The sequence below is a fragment of the Emys orbicularis genome, chromosome 23, assembly GCF_028017835.1.
Source record: "Emys orbicularis isolate rEmyOrb1 chromosome 23, rEmyOrb1.hap1, whole genome shotgun sequence".
In the NCBI taxonomy this organism is placed as follows: domain Eukaryota; kingdom Metazoa; phylum Chordata; order Testudines; family Emydidae; genus Emys; species Emys orbicularis.
In genome coordinates this window covers 8,750,419-8,772,577 of record NC_088705.1, presented here as the reverse complement: position 1 = coordinate 8,772,577, position 22,159 = coordinate 8,750,419, and the positions used below count along the sequence as shown (strand labels likewise).

Below are 22,159 nucleotides of genomic sequence, written 5' to 3'. Positions count from 1 at the left end.
TTCTTGAGCTCTTTCCAGGCAAAGGATCACCTCGTGGCTAGGAGGGATCCTTCAACTTCAACAATCAAAGCCTCCCTTTCAGACAACGGCAGATTAACAAAGCTATTCGCTCCGTCTCCGAGGAGGGCATTGCTATTATTTGCTGTTCGTTGCTCCCAAGTTATAATTACAACAGTACACAATAACGTCAAGCTGCGGCTTGGTGGCCCAGGACCATGGTTTTCCAGACACAACAAGCGCCTCAGCGGGGGTAGGGCACAGTGAAAGTGCACTCGACGTATTCTTTGTCTGGCAACATGAGCCCTTTGACAGAAGATTAGCAAGAATCCCGCTGCACCGCAAACCCGTTCTCTTGCTTTGCATTACAGTATCAAATGATCAGCTGAGAACGAACTGACCGTGCTGCATACCCCTCAAAGTGTCTATTCCCATAAGAGCTGCCATAGTGGGTCACCCATTGTCCATCTTGCCCAGTGTTCTGTCCCCGACAGTGGCCCGTACCTGAGCTTCAGGGGGAGTGTACAGAACAGGGTAGTTATGGAGTGAGCCAGTCCTGTCTTCCACTCCCAATTTCTGGTTGTCAGGTTTAGGGACACCCAGAGCATGGGGTTGTATCCCTGACCATCTTGGCTAATAGCCATCGATAGACCTGTTTGCCATGAACTTATCCAGTTCTTTTTTCAACCCAAGTAAGTTTTTGGCTTTCACAACATCCCATGGCAATGAGTTCCACAGGTAAGTTGTGTGCTGTGTGAAAAGTCCTCCCGTCACTTTGTAGGGCAGGGTAGGGATAGGGCTGTCCTTGAAGTTAATCTCCCACAATGCCATGGCAGGATGTGCAGGCACCACCACTACGACACGGTTTTGCTCTTCTGGAGTCATTGAAGGAAACTTTTAGACAGCTCAACCCTGGGAGCTAAAAGGCCACCTACTTGTTTCCGGGAAGTCATTAACGAGCCCTCTACAATAGCTAACAGGCAAAGGTGTGAATCAAAAGTACCAGAGTAAAATACTGTCCGACACTGACTAAAGCTGCCTTCACAAACCCTGTGTGGTTATCAAAGACAGACTCTAAGAGGACTTTCCCAGTCTCATTCATTCCATTGTTAGTGGAGTTGGAGCCCAAAGTTCTTGGGTTTTTGGAGACCTCTTGGAAATTTTTTATATCACCCCTGAATTTTTTCCCCCCATTGAATTCCATATTGGATTGGCAGCCCCAGAGACTGAGTCCTTTATTTATCCACAGAGCACTATGGGAAATGGGTCAGATCATCAGCAGGTGAGAATTTGCATAGCTCCATTCATGTCAATGCAGCGACACCAGTTTACACCAACTGATGATCTTGCCCAATGTACCTTAACAATGATCTGGAGGGACCACCTATAGGGGAGAGAAGGGAGTTCAGTCTATGGGTTAGTCAACACTAGGAGCCAGCTAGTACCTATGGAGGTGGTGCTTTGTGATGTGAACACACTGGAACCAGGTGAGACGCAGCCCCTCTGACTCATTTCACATGAGCCACCAGACAACCAACAGATGGTAACAACCTTCATCACCAATGACCTAGCTCAGGCTTGGACGGCTGCTCTAGACAGGACCTGTTGCCCCAGCACATCAAACCAACGCACCAAAGAACAACATGTTTTCATAGCGGTGCCTTCAGCAGGAGATACAAATCCTTTTCTTAATCAAGGCAGGAGTTTAGGTCTAAATTCCTATTAAGGTTCATTCTGTCCGTGGCATCTATATATTCAGGGTGCGTGTTCATACGTAGGGTCTGACCATCACCTACCAGAGTCCAGGAAGGACTCCCATGGCTGTGGATCACTCCATTAGCGAATGATGGCTGATGAGTTGGCAAAACTGGGAACGAAGGTGCCCTGTTTGTACCTAACCCTTGGGAAGAGTCAGTGGAACACAATGCAAAGCTTTCTAACCCTGCTGTTTTCTCTGCAGCCCAACAGTCTCCACACTGGCCAGTCCTGATCCGGGCAAGGCCTGATGCCAGTTATGCACACTAGTTGTGAGAAGCAAACATTTGTACCTCGCAGATTGAGATAAGATAAATTCACTCTAAGCCCAGGCTTTCACTCTGAGAAATCATCCATTAAACCACCCAACCAGCTCCTCCCCCCACCTTTCCCGAGGAGACTTCACCACTCAGAATAAAGTTAGTACAAACAAACGTTATCCCAAATCTTTAAAGGGCAGAAAGAGTTCTGTGTTTTATATGCTCCAAATGGCCCAGACCTCCCATAGCTTTGGTATTTATTATCTTGTTAAAATACGGTTTCATCCCGTGGCAGGGCACCAAAGGGTACAAAGATCCTAGGCGCCCAGTGCAAATGCAGATCGGAGATTTGCTTACCCTCGTTTGCACTTTTTATAGACTTTATAGATGCTTTCTTCAGGCAGCCCATATTTTTCTGAAATCTGCAGGAGAAAACGTGACACTTTAAAATCTTTTTTTTTTTTTTGCACATTCAGAATGAAATCCCAGCAGATAAAATAAAAGGGAGCTTTGCCGTAGGGTCACTCCTCAATGGAAGAATTTCCCCCCCTCCTCCTTATAAAAAAAATGCTAGAGCAATGACGTAGCTTATACTGGGGTTACTACGGTAACCTGGCCTTTTGCTGCTGCAGCTTGGTTCAATGGACTCAGGAGACCTGGGTGCGAACTCCTGGTTCCATCACTGAAGTGGTACGTGACCTTGGGAAGTCACCTCATGGGCACACAGAGACAGACTAATGCACCTGTGCAAAGCCTCTGCACCTTAGAGCTTTTGGTTTACCAACAGAAAGTGCACGTCTGACTCTGATAGCCCTGAATCCCTTGCGATCCCGACTTTTGCTGAGGTTCTGGGTCAAGCTGCAAAGGCTTCTAGCCAGGGCCGGCGCAACCCATTAGGCGACCTAGGCGGTCGCCTCGGGTGCTATAATTTGGGGGGCGGCGACCGCGGCGGTATTTCGGCAGCGGGACCTTTCGCTGCCTCTGTGGGGGGCAGCATTTCGGGGCGGGACCTTCCGCTGCCTAGGGCGGCAGAAAAGCTGGCGGCGCTCCTGCTTCTAGCATCATAAGCGCTTTGATGACGCTCTGAGCAGGTTTGGAAGTTGAGGGAGAGTTTTACATTCATTCGGCAGCATTTTCTGTGAAGGGTCTTGTCTGCTTGGCTGTATTGCCATGGGGAGGAAGCTATAACCTGACATTCTGCAACCTGCCTCTGCTCTGTTTTTAAAAGTTTGCAAAAACAACAACCCCTCCCCGCCCCCCAAAGCGCTGCCATAAAGGCACCATTGGATCATTTAGGTTTATTGTTTGTTTTATTCCACCCCCCAAAGAGGAGCTAGGGTTATCGGGGATTCTTCTGATAATCATCACAGAAATATGCCCTGTGTGTTCCTCAAACAGAAAATTCCATCCTAAGGTGGATAGCAGGTAGACTTGCCCTGGCTTCAGATCCCCCGGAGATAGAGCCAGGGAATGGTGAGGGATGTTTTACAGCTGAAAATACGAAAACACTGTAATAAAAGGAGAATCCTAGGGCTTTTATACTGTGATCTGAACAAAAGACTGCGCTGATAAGGTTTGTGCTCCTGGAGAGAGCTCACCTCTCACGCTACAGCTCTCAACGCATGGGCTGACTTTTTCACTGGGGTGGAATTCTTAGCACAAGGCCTACGCACCATTTAGCTCCTCCAAACAGGGCAGACGTGAGATAGAAGTGGTGCCCCGTCCTTGTGCTGAGCCCCTGCACAGGGAGTTAATTCCAACACCCCCTCTCCCCTCCCCGACCCCTGATTTCCGAGAACACACGGCAGTTTATGTGTCACAGTCATGGCACGAAACTTACAGCATTCCTGAGTCCTTGGAGATCTGGTGTCTTCAGCATGAGAGCATCGAATACTTCCTCGGATTCCCTCCGCACATACAACAAGACTGGGACAGACAACAGGCAGCTTTTAAACCACTGGTTGCAGGTGTTTGCAGCACATTTCCAAAGCTTGTAGGATCCCGTTTAAATGAAGCTCCCGAATGAGTTGGGCCATGTGACGAACCACTTGCCAAAGGAATTGAATTCCCAACGGGGAGGTTCTGGAAGCTGTTTGGGGCAGGGACCCTCTGTTCTGTGTTTGCACCGCACCTAGCAACATGGGGGCCTGGGCTGTGGTTCAGGCTGCTCGGTGCCACGATAATCTCAATAATAACAATACCTCTCTTGGCATCTTCTTCTTTGGCTAGTTTGGAAGGTGAAGGATCAAACTCATCCGAGAACGAGGGACAGCCCCGTTTTAATGGCAACCTAAGTAAACACGAGAGGAGACCGTCAGGAAGACGTATGACAGAAGCAAACATTCCAACAGTTAAAGGGGAGGTTCCCAAATGCCGGTGACAGAAGCATTACCGGAGTTGGACTGTGGCCAGGACACCGAAGATAACACCCCTCTCCTGGAGTGCAACGGGCTCTCCAGTGATCACAAGTGGTGAGGGGTTTGGTTTTATATCCCAGGCAAAAGACATGTAATGTCTCAGAATTACTGGGCCCGGTCCAAAAGCCACTGATGTTAATGAGAGTCTTTCCACTGACTTTTGGATCAGGCCAAGGCGGGTATCTGAACTTCCCACCTCAGTGATTTTGAAAGCAAGGGTTTCTCTCTCTTTCAGCTTCCTTTACAGCTGCCTTTGCCTTTGGCGACCTTAGCCCGTCCGAGCCGGTTCAGGGATCATTCTGATTTTTAAACATGTTCCGTCACCCGATTAGCAGGATACCACAATAGCTTTTCAGGGTGGTAAAGGAAACGTCACAGCAGGCTTTTTGGGGGGTGGGGCTGAGTGTTATGAGAGTCCATTCCACACCTTTACATGAGAGAAGACTTCAGTGCAGGCAGAGGGTGCACCTGCAGTTAGCTGGTATGTGTGCACATGCTAAGCTCCACAGGTACCAGAACAATTACTGGCCCGAAGAGGTGAAAAGATTGATGAGCCCCTGTCCTTTCCTACCTGTTTACGTTGTTAGGAACAGCAGCAGCAGGAAGCACCTTGAATGAAAAGAAAAAAAGAGATCGTTTTAGTTTAAATTTTGTTTTCAAGAGCCCATAAGATGTCCCTTGATGGGCTCCCCACTAAGATACTCATTCTCGCCTTAGATCTCATGGCCTGATCCTGTCCTTGGCTACAGCCATGTAGCTGAAGGCAGAATATGGCTGTGTAGGGTTCAGGGGAGGGATGTGCCTATATGGGATCAAATCTTGGCTCCATTTAAATCCAGGGTAGTTTTGCAATTGACTTCAGTGGAACCAGGATTTCAACCATGGATTCTTAGCGTATCCCCTGCTGCTTGGGCTGGCGGGAAGTTTGGCATCCCTTGTAGAGCGGCATTATCCCCTTTTCAACGGGAAGAGCCTACCCATCAGCAGGACATTCAGGAGTCTGGGGGCCTGTGAAATGCCTTGTTGGGATGTGCCGTGGGGTGATGCGGTATCATGACAATGATGTCATCACTGGAATAGAATAATTCAGCTGGGGATGGAACAACATGGGCTGGTCTCAGGTTTGCAAACCCGACTGAGTTTTTTGTTTTAAAGGTCAGATGATTTTTTCCCCTTATACCGTCATTTCCCCCTAGGAAACTGCAATTAAAGAACAAACACACATCCACGCTTTTCTGACTAAGTGAAAGCCTGACAGAGTCTCATCCACTGTGATTCCTGTCCCACAGACAACAGTCCAGAATATACATCTTGTCAGAACCAAAAGGAGCTTGAATCTCGCAATCGATTCTGAATCCAGAGCCCATGGTTTCTCAGCAGATTCTGGTGTGGCAGACCGAGTTCTCCTGTCCCCTAGCTTCAACACTGTTGCACCAAAATATCATCCTGTTGCAAGAAGACGCCACAATGTTGTCCTGGCTGAATTTGCCCATTTGGACCAACTCAGACAGGTGGCAACTCAACTTCTTGAGCGATGGCCTCCAGAGCACTACTGAGCAGTTTGGAAGCCCAGCTCTTCTCAGCTGCAGGGAGGATCATCGGGAACAGAGAGAGGCTGGGGAGAAGCTGAGGAATATCCCACAGATGGAGGTGTTTTGAATGGAGGAATTTTGCTAGGGGTCATTTTGTGCAAATGCTTTTGCTCTTTCCAGCTCAATCCACCGTGCAAATTTGCAGGTAATCCTTATACAATCCTTCTTGAGAAAACTTTTCCTCAAGTTCACCTTTCCCCAAATTAAATCTCCCTTGACCTTGAAATTGTTAGTTAATAAAATTGACGCTGTGGGCTCTTTTCCTCTACACGATACAATTAGTGTCTGTAGGACGCACTCCATTGACCCAGCTTTCAAGTTGTGTGTGTGTGTGTGTGTGTGTGTGTGTGTGTGTGTGTGTGTGTTCGTGTTCGGGGGATGTTTTTACAAGGACTTACCACACCACATCTCTGAAGATTTGAAAAATGGACGTTTGGAATAAACAAGACCGGCTCGGTTTCTAAATCCGTCTCCGGCCTCAGGAATGTGATTTCGTTCCCTCGAAAGCCAGACAGCAAACAGCCTTTCAAACCTACGAGAACAACAAGAAATCTCATTTCAGAAAACCTTTGCCAGTCTGCAGCTTTATCACATCAGTGGGATCTGTCACATTATGACAGAGATTTATGCGCAGGCCCTGAGAACAAACAGCCCAAAGCTTAGTTACTCACGTGTTATACAGAGTGCATGAAACACAAGATATTTCTTAATGAGCAGCGAATAAAGCCCTAACTCTCGTCTGTAGATGGACGGGGTCACTCTGTGCAAATTTAGGACAGTTCATGGCCTTTACCCTTAATGGTTTCCAAGGGAGGTTTTATTTTATTTGTCCTTATTGGAAGAGCCATTCATGCTGGTGAAAGATAGTAGCCGACCTGACGAGGAGGAGCGGTCGGTGGAGCCCACCAGATCAAAAGGCCCCGCTGGCACAGACAAGGGAGGGACCACAGAACCCAGACATCAAATGAGCATAGGCAACAAAAAATAAAACAGGAATTGGGGTGCAGGTCACAAGGTCATAATGAGCGAACCAGAAGGAGACACTGAGCAGAGAACCCAGAGAGCACCCACTCTACCGAGACCAAGTCCAAAGAGTCAGTGGATGCTGCCCAGAGCAACTGTGCTTGGATGCACGCATGGACATAGGACCAGAAAAAAGTCCCACAGAGGCAGAGAACCCTCCTGCTCACCCAGCTCCCTCCTCCTGGGCTGAGAGACGGCCAGGGTTGGTCCCTGCCGGGAGGAGGTTAACAGCCCTGGAGACAAGCCCCATTTAACCCCAGAATGGGTATCGCAGTGCGAGCTTCCCCACTGCGCTCACATGCCTCACTCATGACTTGAAGGAACCACCTCTAGGTGCCCATTCAACAGGCCCAAGACCATCTCATTGCCCATGGACCCCTGGCCATCAGACAGGAACTACTGACCTTGGAACCAACACCTGGGGTGTGGGAGGGGACAAGTGGTGTGGCGTGCAGAGCCTGAGACACCCAGCCTTCCCAGAACCTCCTCATTAGAAGCTTCTCTTGCATGAAGGAACCATCTGCCTTTTGTTATCCCCCACTGTGTGTTGGCTCTAGTAGGTGCCCCACCCCTACCCCGCTGGAATAGACTTGCGCAAGCAACAAAGGACAAGCAGCAATTGTAGAATATTGCATTGCATTAGGAAGGACGGGGCGGTGGTAATTAACGTCACAAAACTCTGTTTCACACTCTCTTCACCCGGGTTAGATTATTTCACATTCCAATGGGAGCGACGGCTTAGCCCAGTTCTCAGCTCTCAGACAGTGCCCAACATTTGCAAAGCATTCCCAGCCAGGACTCATACACCTCCCAACACCTCGCTCGGGCAGCGTCACTGGGACAGCGAGACACAGAGAGAGGTTCGGTCTATCTGTCCATCTAGGCACTTAATCGCTGTCCGTCTCTGCAGGATCGGAGCAAATTGCTCCAGGCTACACAGTGAATCCGCGGCAGAGAGCCCAGGCGCTCCTGTCTCCCTGTCCTGGGCACACACTGCTTTCTGGCTCTGATGCTAGTTTGGGTAGATCTCATCCTAGTACACTGTTTAGCGACTCGCTCTGGGCCTGATCCAGAGCTCACTGGAGTCAGTGGAAAGACTCCTATTGACTTCAGGGGGCTTTGGATCAGGCCCCTTGTTCCCTCCCAGTGACTAGTCCTTGTACTAACCGTTGTTATTGGAGTCCAGGCATTTCCCTTTCCTTCTGAACTGCTTGCGCTCATCGTCCCGCATTTTCCTCTCTGCTCCCTGTGAGGAAGGTTAGGCAAAAATTAGCTCCAGCTATAGTGTTAACAGTACTCCGCTTTACAGCAAACATCCCTGGGAAACTGAGGCTCAGGGGGGCTAAGTGACTTACCCAAGGCCAAAGGATGAGACTGTGTCAGAGCTGGGATCAGCATGAGGTGTTCGAACTCCCAGGTCTGGGCTCAGATCACGTCTTACCTTTACCTTTTAATATGCTAAGAAGATTGGGGTAAATTCCCTGTTGGTGCAACTCCATTGACTTCAGTGGAAATTGCATCTCAGCAGAGAATCTGGCCCATTGTTGTTGTTTTTATTGGACATTTGCTTCTTAAATGGGGAGCAACAAAAGGCCGCTAACCCTGTCAGTCTCCATAACAGCAGCACTTGCACAGATACAATGTTCTGTTTGTGAGGGCACAGCAAGATTTGAAAAGGTCCAGTCAGTGAGCCTTTTATGAACATAAGAACAGCCATATTGGGTCAGACCAAAGGTCCATCTAGCCCAGTATCCTGTCTTCCGACAGTGGCCAATGCCAGGTGCCCCAGAGGGGGTGAATCTAACAGGTAATCACCAAGTGATCCATCCGGTCACCCATTCCCAGCTTCTGGCAAACAGAGGCTAGGGACACCATCCCTGTCCATCTTGGCTAATAGCCATTGATGGACCTATCCTCCATGAATTTATCTAGCTCTTTTTTGAACCCTGTTATAGTCTTGGTCTTCACAACATCCTCTGGCAAAGAGTTCCACAGGTTGACTGTGTGTTGTGAAGAAGTACTTCATTTTGTTTGTTTGAAACCTGCTGCCTATTCATTTCATTTGGTGACCCCTAGTTCTTGTGTTATAAGAAGGAGTAAATAACACTTCCTTATTTACTTTCTCCACACCAGTCATGATTTTATAGACCTCCATCATATCCCCCCTTAGTCGTATCTTTTTCAACCTGAAAAGTCCCAATCTTATTAATCTCTCCTCATATGGAAGCTGTTCCATACCCCTAATCATTTTTGTTGCCCTTTTCTTTTAATAATACCACTTTGTTCTTACATTGCACTTTTCATCAGTAGATCTCAAAGCAGTTTACAAAGGGAGAGAAGTATCATTTTACAGATGGGGAAACTGAGGCACAGACAGGGGACGTGACTTGCCCAACATCACCCAGCAGGCCAGTAGCAGAGCAGGGAATTAGAACACAGGTCTCCTGAGTCCCAGTCCTATATGTGCTTCATCCACTAGGCCACAATGCCCCCTGTTGAGTTAAATATGACACACTATCTACCCATCACCAGGTTTCTGAGCACCTGACTTTGCACTTGCCCCACCTGGGATTTGAAGACTCTGTGGTGACTGGAAAACTAGTGGAATTTTAAGAGCATAAAATTTGATCAATTGAAAGGGGAGGGAATTATTAGTCAAATTACTTAGATCTTTTTTTAATTAATACATTGTTAACTTCATTGACTAATTAACACTTAGGATAATGGAAGCCCTTGTTAAAAAGATTCCACATCCCAAGGGACTCACAGTAAATAGCCTGAACACCTCCCAGAGGTCTTTCAGGAAAATAAGACCAGGCCTTCCTGATATTTCTAAAGTTAAGAAAAAACAACCCCCCTTTAAAATGGAAAATATAGGCTAAACATCAGGCAAAACCTTCAAACCCTGAGAGCTACGAGACTGCAAATCAGCCTCCAAAGGGAGTGGGGAAAGTCTCAGATTTTGAGTCTTAACATTTGATTGGACTAGAGAATAAGTTACAGGGCAGAATCCTACTTAGGCCAGGGATGGATAAGATCCTCCAACAGCTCTGTCCATCTCTAACTTCTGTGAGCTGAGTGATCCAGACACACTAGCTAAATCAATCTCCTCACCCCAAGATGGCTGAACCTGTCTATTCAGTCATGCCCTCTGGGTTGTTCTGGGTTCTCATCCCCTCCAACTCAGTTAGTGGCTCCAGGTCTTTTGTGCTAGTTTGGGGTGAGTATAAAATTCCCTGGAAGCAGTTCTCTGAAGGGAGGGAGAGGCTCTACCTTATCGCAGAAGATCTTGATCTGGCAGACAGCTCGGTGCACCAGCCGGCTTGTCCCAGGGCCGCAGTCGTAGGTGTCGATCTGGAGGTTTAAAGGGACGCCCTTCACTCCTTTCTGGGAGGAGAAGTCTGTACTCAGGCAATTCACCCCAATAAAAATCTGCAGATAAGAAGGGAGAATGTCACAGCTTGAATGCTAACCTGCAATCCCAGGATTTTAAATGACAGAGGGAAGGATGTCATCAGAGGGCAATCGACTCTTCAGTGCTTCTGAGATTCATCCGTCCAGCCTTCCCAACTTTCATCCAGCACGTACCCAACCACTCCTCACCAGCTTAGATCTAGCAGATTCTCTGCTGCCCTGCACTGCCCTGCACTTCCTGCACACAGTCACTTACGCCAGCCAGGAGTGAGTGTAACGCTCCCATTCCTTGCATCTTCCCATCTGCTCTTCACAGCCTACGTCCCGCAGATGGCACAGTCCATCCAGAGGGACACTTTGGTTTGGACAATCTTGATGTTCTAATGATGTTGCAACCTGTTCCTCACAGCCCTGCCAAAGGCCTTCCTGAGGGCTATTAAGGCGACAGAAACGCTCCCGTCACCTTCAGTGGGCCTTGGGTCACTGCCTGAATAGAGCTACCTCCGGTGGGAAATAGGAAGAGAACGCTGGGCACTCACAAAGCCTTAGTTCTGCTTCCAAACTACAAACTCATCTGTGCAACCTGGATATTTTCCGCGGAGTTTCTGGAGACAAATACTAGGACTAGTTCCTCAGCCGGCATAAATCAGCACAACTTAATGGGGCCTGTGCGGAGGGTCTGATCCTGAAGTCAGGTCTAGCCAATACTTCTAGACCGAAAAGAAGACACTTATCTGTTGCATTAAGTTTAGCGGCAAGAAGAAGAATTATGAATGAAAATTCATGTAAGAAGGACTACAGACAGCCCTCTATAGCTGGCCTCTCTTGGCAGCTCCCAGACTTTTCAGCTCTCTGAAGTCTCACCCTGAAGTAGCCCCAGGCCAGTGTGAGGACAAAGTTTCTGGTAACAGCTAAATTGTGTTTGGCTGAGGTGCCCCCAAGGGCTTGCTGCATACCTGGCATATTTCCATTTTTGACAACTGTGCCTTGAAGACATTTGTTAACCTCTTGGGGTTGTAAAAGACGAAGGTCGCCTTTGGGTTGACAGCGGGGCTCTATGGAGATCCCAGCACAAACCAGAGTTTTCCCAAGCTACTAATTTAAGAGACCCAGTTTTCTTTTTCTTTCTGGCTTGTTTGTTTGTTGATGCTCCTTTCACCTTCTGACTGAAACCGGTAACACAAAGTACTAATGAGGACCTGGTCTGAGTAGACGCATGGGAGACCAGAACTTTCCATGGTGTGTTAAGCTCAGATGTTGGTAAGAAAATGTTAGCGATTTTAACGCCAAAAGGAATCATTGGGACAATCCAGCTGATCTCCTGCCCAGGGAGTGCCACCTGGCTATTGCTGCATCAGTCTGGAGGAGGGTTTCTTGTTCCTTAAACTTTGGGTTTTTTTGTTTTCTGGGATTTTTTTTAAACATGCTTTGCCTATATGCCTGGCCCTGATCTATGATGAAAAAGGCTTTGTTCGGACTTAAAAACCCATCAGCACTAGAAAAACAGATCCAAGCCTGTCTGAGCTGTAAGCGGAATGTGTATTAGCTAGTGGTGATGCTTACGCGCACAGAAAAGCAGGGGGCTCTCCCCCACTATCCTGGTAAATGAACAGGGTCAGTGACGAGAAATGGTTTGGGATTCGAAACTCCATTTCTCGTTCAGCTGAGGGGAAAAAGACGGACTCAGCTCAGAGACAGCTGGCCTGTAACTGTGCCTCAGAACAAGCCCTCTCCTTTCCCCTCCGGGATTGGATCATACCTTTGCTTCTTCGTTAGCGTTCCACACGAAGGACAACGCGTTGTACGCCATCTCGTCAATGTGCTGCACTGTGTTGAAGTTTTCTTTACAGTCGGCTGAAATGAATTTAACGAGTGATTTACTCTTTGGCTGCAAAACTAGAGTCACTTCAGTGGCCGCCATGATGTTTTTAGTCAGACATGCAATTCTACACGGGCATGCAAAATGGTGTCTTCTGTGTGGCGTGACCTCGCACGTACGGTGCAGGGGAAGTCCTGCCGTGCGGAGGATGCCCTTGTGTTCTACAAAAAGGCGCCTTCAATGCACGTGTTCAGGGGGCCAGACAGAATCGTCCCATGGGCACAGCCGGGCCTGGGGTATACAATGCATGAGTTGCGTACACAGACGCCACGCCACTGCATCACAGGTGCTTTGCATTTCTAAAATAGCTGTCACCCAAAGATCGCAGAGCATTACTTCAGCCTCCCCATGCAAGAGAGAAGTGTTTCGTTCTTTATACAGTTGGATCAACTCAGGTGCATAGAGGTTAAGGAACAGGCCACAGAAGAGCCAATGAGGCTGAGGGGTTGAACCTGTTATTGACACCTGTGAAAAGCGACTGCAGATCTCTGCTAGATCAGAACAGCAGCTTTTTACAGGTGCAAATGACTACAAGAATCTGAGCCAGTGGCAGGATTGGACTAATTCCTAGGGCCAGATTCTCTGATTCACTCTGCTCCCTTTCCGCTGCCTTGGGTGCAGAGGGAGTGGAGACTGGCCATAACCGCCTTGCTGCAGAGACCGCCAGCTTGGGAAAGACTCCAGCAGGCACGGAGCAAGTTCATGAACCTCCCCGCCACACCCTCCCATAGCCCCCAGTGCAGGTGATGTATTCATAGAATCATAGAATATCAGGGTTGGAAGGGACCTCAGGAGGTATCTAGTCCAACCCCCTGCTCAAAGCAGGACCAATCCCCAACTAAATCATCCCAGCCAGGGCTTCATCAAGCCTGACCTTAAAAACCTCTAAGGAAGGAGATTCCACCACCTCCCTAGGTAACCCATTCTAGTGCTTCACCACCCTCCTAATATCCAACCTAAACCTCCCCCACTGCAACTTGAGACCATTACTCCTTGTTCTGTCATCTGCTACCACTGAGAACAGTCTAGATCCATCCTCTTTGGAACCCCCTTTCAGGTAGTTGAAAGCAGCTATCAAATCCCCCCCCATTCTTCTCTTCTGCAGACTAAACAATCCCAGTTCCCTCAGCCTCTCCTCATAAGTCATGTGCTCCATCCCCCTAATCATTTTTGTGGCCCTCCGCTGGATTCTTTCCAATTTTTCCACATCCTTCTTGTAGTGTGGGGCCCAAAACTGGACACAGTACTCAAGATGAGGCCTCACCAATGTCGAATAGAGGGGAATGATCACGTCCCTCGATCTGCTGGCAATGCCCCTACTTATACAGCCCACTTATACAGTGTTGGAGGTGGAAAGGGTGGAGTTGGGGTAGGAGGGAGTAGCGGTTGGAGTGCAATGTGCTCTGACTATCCCCAACCAGGGAATGGTCCCTTAGGAACTTTTGTCAGCTGGCATAATTTAGAGCAGCCACCCAGGCTGTTCTAACCTGTACTGCGGTCAGTGCTATAGCAGAGTATCAAGGAGTCATAACCTGGTGCTCAACAGCTCCCACCTGGCTCTGTTGCACGCAGTGGAAACAAAGTGCAACAGAGAATCTGGCCACTAGCCTCCTGCTCTAACCACTAGGCAATGTTTTAGGTACTTTACTGGATGGACAAAACACTTGTATATGAGTTGTCAGGTCAAGTTCAATGCACTGTAAGAATAACCATGTGCTGGCAAGGGAGAAGGTCTTTGCCATCTTGGACTTGTACGATTGAACAGGAAAGGGGTAAGATTTTTCAAAAGTGCCTAAGGAATGTAGGAGCCTACATCTCACTGACTTGGCTCCTGTGTCTGTTTGGAAAATGGAATTTAGGCTCCTAAAGTCATTTTGTTGCTTTTGAAAATTTCAACCTAAACCTTTAAAATGTCCCCAGACAGAAAGGCATTGACGCCCACAGGTCATTCTGCACCTTTGTAACAGAGCTGGGAGGGAAAAGGTTTTCCCAGCCTGCAAAAATTTCACACATTTAAAAAAATCTTCCCATCCCAAAGTAGGACGAAAAGGCAAAATCTAGAAAATTTTCCAAACTGAAAATCTGGAAAAAAAAAATTGGTTTGGGTAAATCAAAAAACTGTACAGAAAAACTGGAATTTTCCATTTAGAATGATGTCAAAACGACCCATTGACAATTTGGAAACTTTTCTTTTTTCCAAAAAAATGTCCAAGTCGATAAATTCATCACAACCTTTCCCATTAAAACTTTTGGTTTCGCCAAATTGGCATTTTTCAACAAAAAACGTTTGGTCAAAAAATCCCCGCTCAGCTGTTTCCTAACTCCTCCAGGCCAAACTCTGTAGCTGAAGTTGCCTTATTGTGCATTAAAAATGGGCAAGGAACTTATTCTAAAAATAGCCGAGAGCACCCACACATTGGACGATCACCCCCAGGAAAGCCCCGCTGCGTACCGACGTCAATGACTCTCTGCTTGGCAGTCGGCTGGCGCGAATGCCAGTGCTTCCAGAACTTGAGCTGCTCCGTTGGATTCTTTTCGTTGTCAAAAACGACCATCACAGTGCTCTGAAAAATAAGCAGAACAGCCCCACATTAATATGTTGATCATACTCAGCTCTGGGATAGCCCTTTTCATCCATAGGCCTAATGCACTTGACAAAAAAGGGATAGTATGATTCTCCCCATTTTACTGCTGGGGAAAGTGAGGCCAGAGCAGGGAAAGGACTTGGCCAAGGACACATGGTAAGTCAGTGGCAATCTGGGAATCAAGCTGTAGAGTCCTATCCGCGTTGTGCTACTGCATGCACAGGGCTGGGATAGCCTAAGGCAGGGGTCGGCGACCTTTCAGAAGTGCTGTGCCGAGTCTTCATTTATTCACGCTAATTTAAGGTTTCCCGTGCCAGTCATACATTAACGTTTTTAGAAGGTCTCTTTCTATAAGTCTATAATATATAACTAAACTATTGTTGTATGTAAAATAAATAAGGTTTTTAAAATGTTTAAGAAGCTTCATTTAAAATTAAATTAAAATGCAGAGCCCCCCGGACTGATGGCCAGGACCTGGGCAGTGTGAGTGCCACTGAAAATCAGCTCGCGTGCCGCCTTTGGCACCCGTGCCATAGGTTGCCTACCCCTGGCCTACGGGTTAAGATATTTACAGGGCCTTTAATTGCTACTAATGCTCTGCACTTAACTAGACCATTTCCTTGGAGAACTTCCCAGCACTTCATACACCTTCCTTGGTGCACCGTCCCATCACCGCTGGAGGGAGAGGACCCAACTTCTAGCCAGGGAGACCCTGGAGAACATTAGGTCTAGCTCCACCAGAATTGCCATCCAGCATCTACCCACACAAAACATCGCGCTGTGCTATGGACGTGGCTTATTCGTAAAGGACCAAATTCATCCCTGTGCCAGGGGAGGCAGTTTATACTTCCCCTTTCCGGGGCTGCAAGGAGCTATCTTGGCACAGGTTAGAGCACCCCCGTGGCTGCTCTAACTTGCCGTAATGGCCACAATGGGCCATTTTGGGACAGCACGATTTCCGGGGTGCAGGTCTGCTTTGGCTATGGTCTCTCTCCCCTCCACCCTGCCCTGGAATGCCCCCTTCCCCCAGTGTGCCAGGCATAGGGGTCCCCTGCTTTGGGTGATATTGCTCTTAGGAAGTGGTGCTAACCCCGTACTGCACGCCTTTTGCTTCAAACTAGCTGATGTAAAGGGGCCACACATCACTGATGACCAGGCCCCACCTTAACAAACAGCACTTTCAAGGCAGCCTTTTGCTTCTGGTGTTTTGTGGGAATGTCTCTTGGGCACCTCCCACCCGAATGATAAAGTTAGAGGAAAAGTCTACGGTTTCCAGGTGCCGGGTAAGACGGAGTCTGTTGACATGGTCTGAGCCTCTCTGGCCCATTCATCACTTTCATAGAATCATAGACTGGGAAGGGACCTCGAGAGGTCATCTAGTCCAGTCCCCTGCACTCAAGGCAGGACTAAGTATTAGACCTTAAGTACTTTAAGCCAATGTGAGCCACAAAGCACATTTTCTCTCCACGATCCGTTCCCAGGGCAGCACAATTGCTTGACGTCCGTTTATAGCACCTGTCAGCAAAACAGCCAGTGTGTCTCTTACCTTCACTTTATTCGAGGACAAGTGTAAACATTTGCCGTCTCCAGCTGTCCTCAGGGTGACGGGGTAGAACTGTCCTTTGTTGAGGTAGGCCATGGGCGAGTCCCCAGATTTGATGTGAATGGCTTTGGGGGAGCCCAGGGTATATTCAAAGTCACTCCTATGGAACAAAGAAAGAATGAGGAATAACCAGCGAATACCACTGCAGTCTGAACACAGGGCCGGCTTTAGGCCGATTCAGCCGATTCGGCTGAATTGGGCCCCGCGCTAAGCAGGCCCCGCGCCACAGCTCTCCACCCCGCCCCCAGCTCACTTCCCCCTCCTCCCCTTCCCTGAACGCTCCGCCCCCTGTTCCTCCCCCGCCTCTGCTTCCCGCGAATCAGAGGTTCGCGGGAAGTCTGAAAAGAAGCAGGGGCGGGCAGGCAGCACCAGGTAAGCTGGGGTGGCGGGGGGCACGAGAAGGGCTCCGGGGAGGCATGGCCCAGTCCGGCCCCGGTTCCGGCCGAGCGTGCCGGCCCCAGCGGCTCCGCCCCAGCTCGGCTCCAGCCCAGCCCCCGCGGCACGGCTCGGGTCTGGCCCGGCCCCCTCGGCTCGGGTCTGGCTCGGCTCCCGCTGCGCGGCTCAGGTCCGGCCCGGCCCGGCCCCCGCGGCTCGGCTCGGGTCCAGCCCGGCCCGGCCCTCGCGGCGCGGCACGGCTCCGCCCCCCCCGGCCTGGCCCCCGCGGCTCGCTTCGGCTCCGGCCACCGAGCGGCTCCGGGCCGGACCCAAGCCCGGCAACCCCAGCCGGAGCGCGGCTCGATTCCTGGGGGCGGGGCTTGCCACAAGCCCCACCCCCAGGAATCGGGCCCCGCTCTTGCTAAAGCCGGCCCTGTCTGAACATTACCGAGAGGGACACCTTAGCCAGCTCAAGAGCTGCAAGGTTCCATTGTTACAGGGTGGAAACACACAAGCAATTTGTCTCTTTTCCACTCCCCCCATCTATCTTACCCTATATCTAGGGCCCTATCAAATTCACGGCCATGAAAAACACATCCCGGACTGTGAAATCTGGTTTCCCCCCTGTGAAATCTGGTCTTGTGTGTGCTTTTACTCTATACTATACAGATTTCACAGGGGAGACCAGCGTTTCTCAAATGGGGGTCCTGACCCAAAAGGGAGTTGCAGGGGGTTGCAGTATTGTCATCCTTACTTCTGCGCTGCCTTCAGAGCTGGGCAGCTGGAGAGTGGTGGCTGTTGGCTGGGCACCCAGCTCTGAAGGCAGTGCCCCAGCAGCGCAGAAGTAAGGGTGGCAATACCATATCACGCCATCCTTCTGCGCTGCTGCTGGTGGCGGCTCTGCCTTCAGAGCTGGGATCCCGGCCAGCAGCCGCTGCTCTCCAGCTGCCCAGCTCTGAAGGCAGCGTCGTCGCAGCAGCAGCGCAGAAGTAAGGGTAGCAGTACTGCAACCTCCACTACAATAACCTTGTGACCCCCCACCCCACACCTTTTTGGGTCAATTACAACACCTACAATTACAACACCGTCAAATTTCAGATTTAAATAGCTGGAATCATGAAAATTATTATTTTTTAAATCCTATGACCGTGAATTTAGTAGGGCCCTACCCATATCATAGTGCCTCACAATCTTTAATGTATTTAGCCTCACAATTCCCACGTGAGGCAGAATTTGAGCAGGGACTTGAAGTCAGGTCTCTCAAGGGCTGAGCTAGTGCCCTAACCACTGCACCACGCTTCCTCTCTACCCTCACTTTGTGCTGACAAGGTAGGAATTCCCATATGTTATTGTATCTGGTACTTTGCTACGGGGTGGTAGCAGAGCTGTGGCAGGACAGAGAGTGCTTCGATGCCTTGCCAGAATAAAGCATGATAGGGACAGGACCAAGACTTCCAAAATGCCTGATGTCAGGCCCCGCCAGTATCCACGAGGGATGACGAGCAGCAGCCTGATTGTTAGAGGTGCTGCCCGCTTGCATCTCCTGTTCGACTGAGTGGAAGCTGCAAGCGCTCTGAACCTGGGGCCAGAATTCAAATCTGTTGCCTCCTGCAGTGAATGTGTCCAGGCCTCTGCTGCCACCTAGGATTTCGTACACACAAGGCCTGAGCCTGGTTGACATCTGAAGGCGACCAAAACTCACATTTTAGGTGCTAAGGCTTTTCAAAATAAAATGTTGGGGTCTCCAGCAAACAGAAAGCCTCTCGCCTATTAAGGTGAGCTGTTGTCTGTGAGAAAGAGCAACGTGTCACCAACTGAGTCACGGTGACTGAGGAGGTGAATGAAAACCGGGAGGGAGGATCACGTTATCTAGTCACAGATTTCATACCGTCCACAGAACAGGAAAGATCTGTTTGTGGGGAAGGGCAGGAAATGGAAGAGGAAATGGCCCTGAGGGGTGTTAAACTTCCTTATGCCTTAAAAACGCAAGGAGATGGCAATGAATAAGTCCTCTGTTGGCTGAAAGCAAGGCCCCACCATGCTAGGAAGGATGTGAAGATTTCACCCCCCTGGCTTGTGATCTGTGCTCTCTCTATCATTTGCCCCAAGAATTGGGCCTGTTTCCAGGCAGCTTCTGAAGATGATACGCAGCCAGTGAAGCTACTGGCGCAGAAAGTGCCCAGGTACCAGGTCAAGGATGTGGAATCCGCGGCAGCAGGCGTGACTAGCGTGAACACGTCTGTGAAGTGTAAGGGAGGCATGTCTGTCAGAGGCAGCAGTGGATTCAGAGAGCAGCTTCTCCACTCACTCACACCCGTGTGCCTGTAAGAGCCCCCACCAGGGATTGAACCAGGAACCTCTCTTGAGCTAAAGCGCTACAGTCTGCCGCACTTTCATAAAGGGGGACCTTTAACACACACTCACCAGTGACTTACATACCCCCCTTGATGTCAGTGGCTTATTCTTGATTTACACTAGTGTAAGCGAGAGGCGAATCAGCGAATGTATGTGGTCTCAACCCAAGAACCCAGCAGGGACTCTGTGCAGTGTGTAAACGCCCCTTGGCTGGCCACAATTGCAGCAGGGGGTCCTTAGCAGGGTGACCGGGGTTCAAGCTGGATTGGGGTTGGCTGAGCTGCTTGGGGAAGCCTGCTTAGCATCCTCTGCCTCCGTGCTCCCTACGGACGGGGGACAGACTTCTAAAGGCCCATCACTTGGCTGCTGTAACCAAAGCAAAGTCAACAGTGTGGTTCCCTGAGTCCTGCCAGGCTGAGCGGGAAAGCTCATGAATAGAGAAGGTTCTCTCTCGTTTGCTGACACATCAGGTTTCCAGGCGGAGAGTTTTGGTCTAGGCCCTTTCTCGACAAGCAATATCTCAAACCCTAAACACTGCTAAGAGCCCTTCGCTTCCACATGCACTGAAATTCACCCCGCATGACAGCACGCTCATCCTCAGTACACTAAGGACATTATTCCAGACTGGCTCACCCTTGGGGAAATATTAATTCTGTAACTCTGCCAAGGTGAGTGCCCGCCTGGATCGGCAGCTGGGCAAATGAAACGAGGGGAAGTGACTGCTGCCAGGTGAACTGGAAACCAGGGGACAGGCCAGACTAACGAACTGTCGATTACCTCTTAGCGCCATCGGCAGGGTAACCCTCGGAGCACGGCTGGTCCGGCTGGGATTTGAGGATATCACCGAAGAGCAGTGACTGTAGGGAAAATGAAAGCAGGATAAATGAAAGTGGAATTTTTTCCCACTTCCCCCCTGCTGCACCGGTGATTAATAATAGCAGCTACAAACATTACAAGCAGCCAATTCTGGAGTCCGAAGGCTTGATCCATCTCCCAAAGTCAATGCAAAGACTATTCATTCAATGGGAGTTGGATGAAGTCTCTAATGCAAAGCTCCCATTGACTCCAGTAGGTAAGAACTGCATGATCAGGCCCAGAATTAGAGACACTGCATTGAAGTCCACCTCTCAGGTGGGGACATTTTCCAATTGAGGCAAACCAGGATGGCTCTAACTAGCCCACAGTTAGTGTTTTTCCCGGAAAGCAGGGCATGACTAGTCGTGGTGTGTCAGCCACAGAGAGTGGGACTCTTTCCGAATTTTCTGGTCAAATCCTGAGCCATCGCGAGTCACATGCTACTGACGACGGGTCAGGGCCAACTTCAGCAGAGATGCAAATGATGGTGTATGAAACACAAGGGGAAGTTGCTAAGGAGATGGGTGTGAGCGCTTACGCAATGCAGTGTTCTCTGATCAGGCCTTCCGTGCACAGTGAGTAACGTACACACCCCGGGACGGAAGGGTGTAGCAGGGCAAACAGGCAGGTGGAAGGTTAAGAAGCCCCTTACCCATTCTTCTTATCACACCCACCTGGATGTTGTTCCACACCCCTCAGTGTGTCAATCACACTTGTTTCATACACCCCTCGCACGCCAACGCTGTGCAAATCACACTCCCGGATATACCAGGCGTGTCACTTACTCCACCAGTTAAGTCACTGCTGCATTTGACCCAAAGACTCCGATGGGATCTGTACCCACTTACACCAGGTCTGAATTTGGCCCTGGGTCTAAACTGGAGCCACATCCCACCGGACTGCATGGGATTTGTTCCATGTGGATGCATATTGCAGCAGGAGGCGCAGTTTCACTCGTTGGCAGCTGCCTAGGTGATGATGATAAGCGTCTCAACAGCAGATCTCAACGGGCTTTACAAAGGAGGACAGTATCCCCATTTTACAGAGGAGGAAACTGAGGCACAGAGCGGTGAAGGTCACCCTAGAGGTGCTGGAGGTGCAGCAGCACCCCCTGGCTTGAAGTGGTTTCTATCAGATACAGGGTTTAGAGATGTGTTCAATTGTTTTCAGCACCCCCACTATATCAATGCCACTGGGTCACCCAAAAGGCCAGTAGCACAGCCAGGACTAGAACCCAGTCTCCTGAGTCCCATTCTGGTACGCTAGCCACTAGACCACACTGCCCACAACAGCTCCTGACCTCCTGCGGATCGTCTTTGAAAGTGCTGTCCGGCTGCCACCTCTGCTGCTGTGGCACCACATGAATGGTCTCGAAGAGGGAGCTCAGCGAGCCGTTGTCGTACACATCCCCCGAGGCGATGGCGTAGTTTTCGGGGGAGGGCTCCAGCTTGCTGGTGCTGGGGAGGAGGATGGCCGGCTTGAGGGGCGCGGGGACACCCTCTAGACTCAAGCCATTTTTCTTGGGCAGGTCGGAATATTCTTGGGTCCCGGAAACGTTTTCAGCCAGGAGCTTCATGAGGTGGGCAGAGCCCTCGAAGGACGAGATCTCGGGGTCGTACTCCATTCCGTGACAGTTCCTAGGGAGAGGGGATCCCATCAGAAACAGGGGTGGGAGTCACTGAGCCATGGGCTTGTGGAGCTAGGCAAGGCAACAGAGACCTAGACCCGAGATGAAGAAGCAAGCTGTATATTGGGGGGTAGCAGACACCAGGAATCCCATTACAGCCAGCCCGTAGAGCCCTAAAACAAGGGACCCCCGGCCTCATCCCTTTGCCTGTAGCTGCAATCAGGCAAGGTGCAGAGTCCCCCCTCAATTCCCAATGGCATCAACGGCCGCTGGGGGTGCTCAGCCCCTCGCCGGATCACAGAGGGTCATAGGAAGTCAGAGGATGAGCTTTTAGCAGCAATAGCTGTGCTTAGAGACAGGCCTGGGTTTTAGATCAGCTCATCTCTGCTTGGGACATTAAATATTGACAACAGTGCAGCATG

The 22,159-nt window shown here is 49.8% G+C and overlaps 1 protein-coding gene across 1 annotated transcript in view; it reads right to left on the bottom strand.

The window, feature by feature from the left end:
• The window catches only part of GRHL3 (grainyhead like transcription factor 3), a 30,719-nt gene that overhangs the window by 5,182 nt on the left and 3,378 nt on the right, over positions 1-22,159 (bottom strand). The window contains exons 3-14 of the mRNA XM_065421710.1: positions 21,411-21,747; positions 20,033-20,112; positions 16,469-16,622; positions 14,790-14,901; positions 12,218-12,312; positions 10,318-10,476; positions 8,212-8,290; positions 6,420-6,553; positions 5,001-5,038; positions 4,214-4,302; positions 3,853-3,938; positions 2,370-2,434 (exon numbers count right to left, since the gene is read on the bottom strand). Of these exons, the coding sequence (XP_065277782.1) occupies positions 2,370-2,434; positions 3,853-3,938; positions 4,214-4,302; positions 5,001-5,038; positions 6,420-6,553; positions 8,212-8,290; positions 10,318-10,476; positions 12,218-12,312; positions 14,790-14,901; positions 16,469-16,622; positions 20,033-20,112; positions 21,411-21,747 (1,428 nt within the window). The remainder of the gene's footprint in view (positions 1-2,369; positions 2,435-3,852; positions 3,939-4,213; positions 4,303-5,000; positions 5,039-6,419; positions 6,554-8,211; positions 8,291-10,317; positions 10,477-12,217; positions 12,313-14,789; positions 14,902-16,468; positions 16,623-20,032; positions 20,113-21,410; positions 21,748-22,159) is intronic.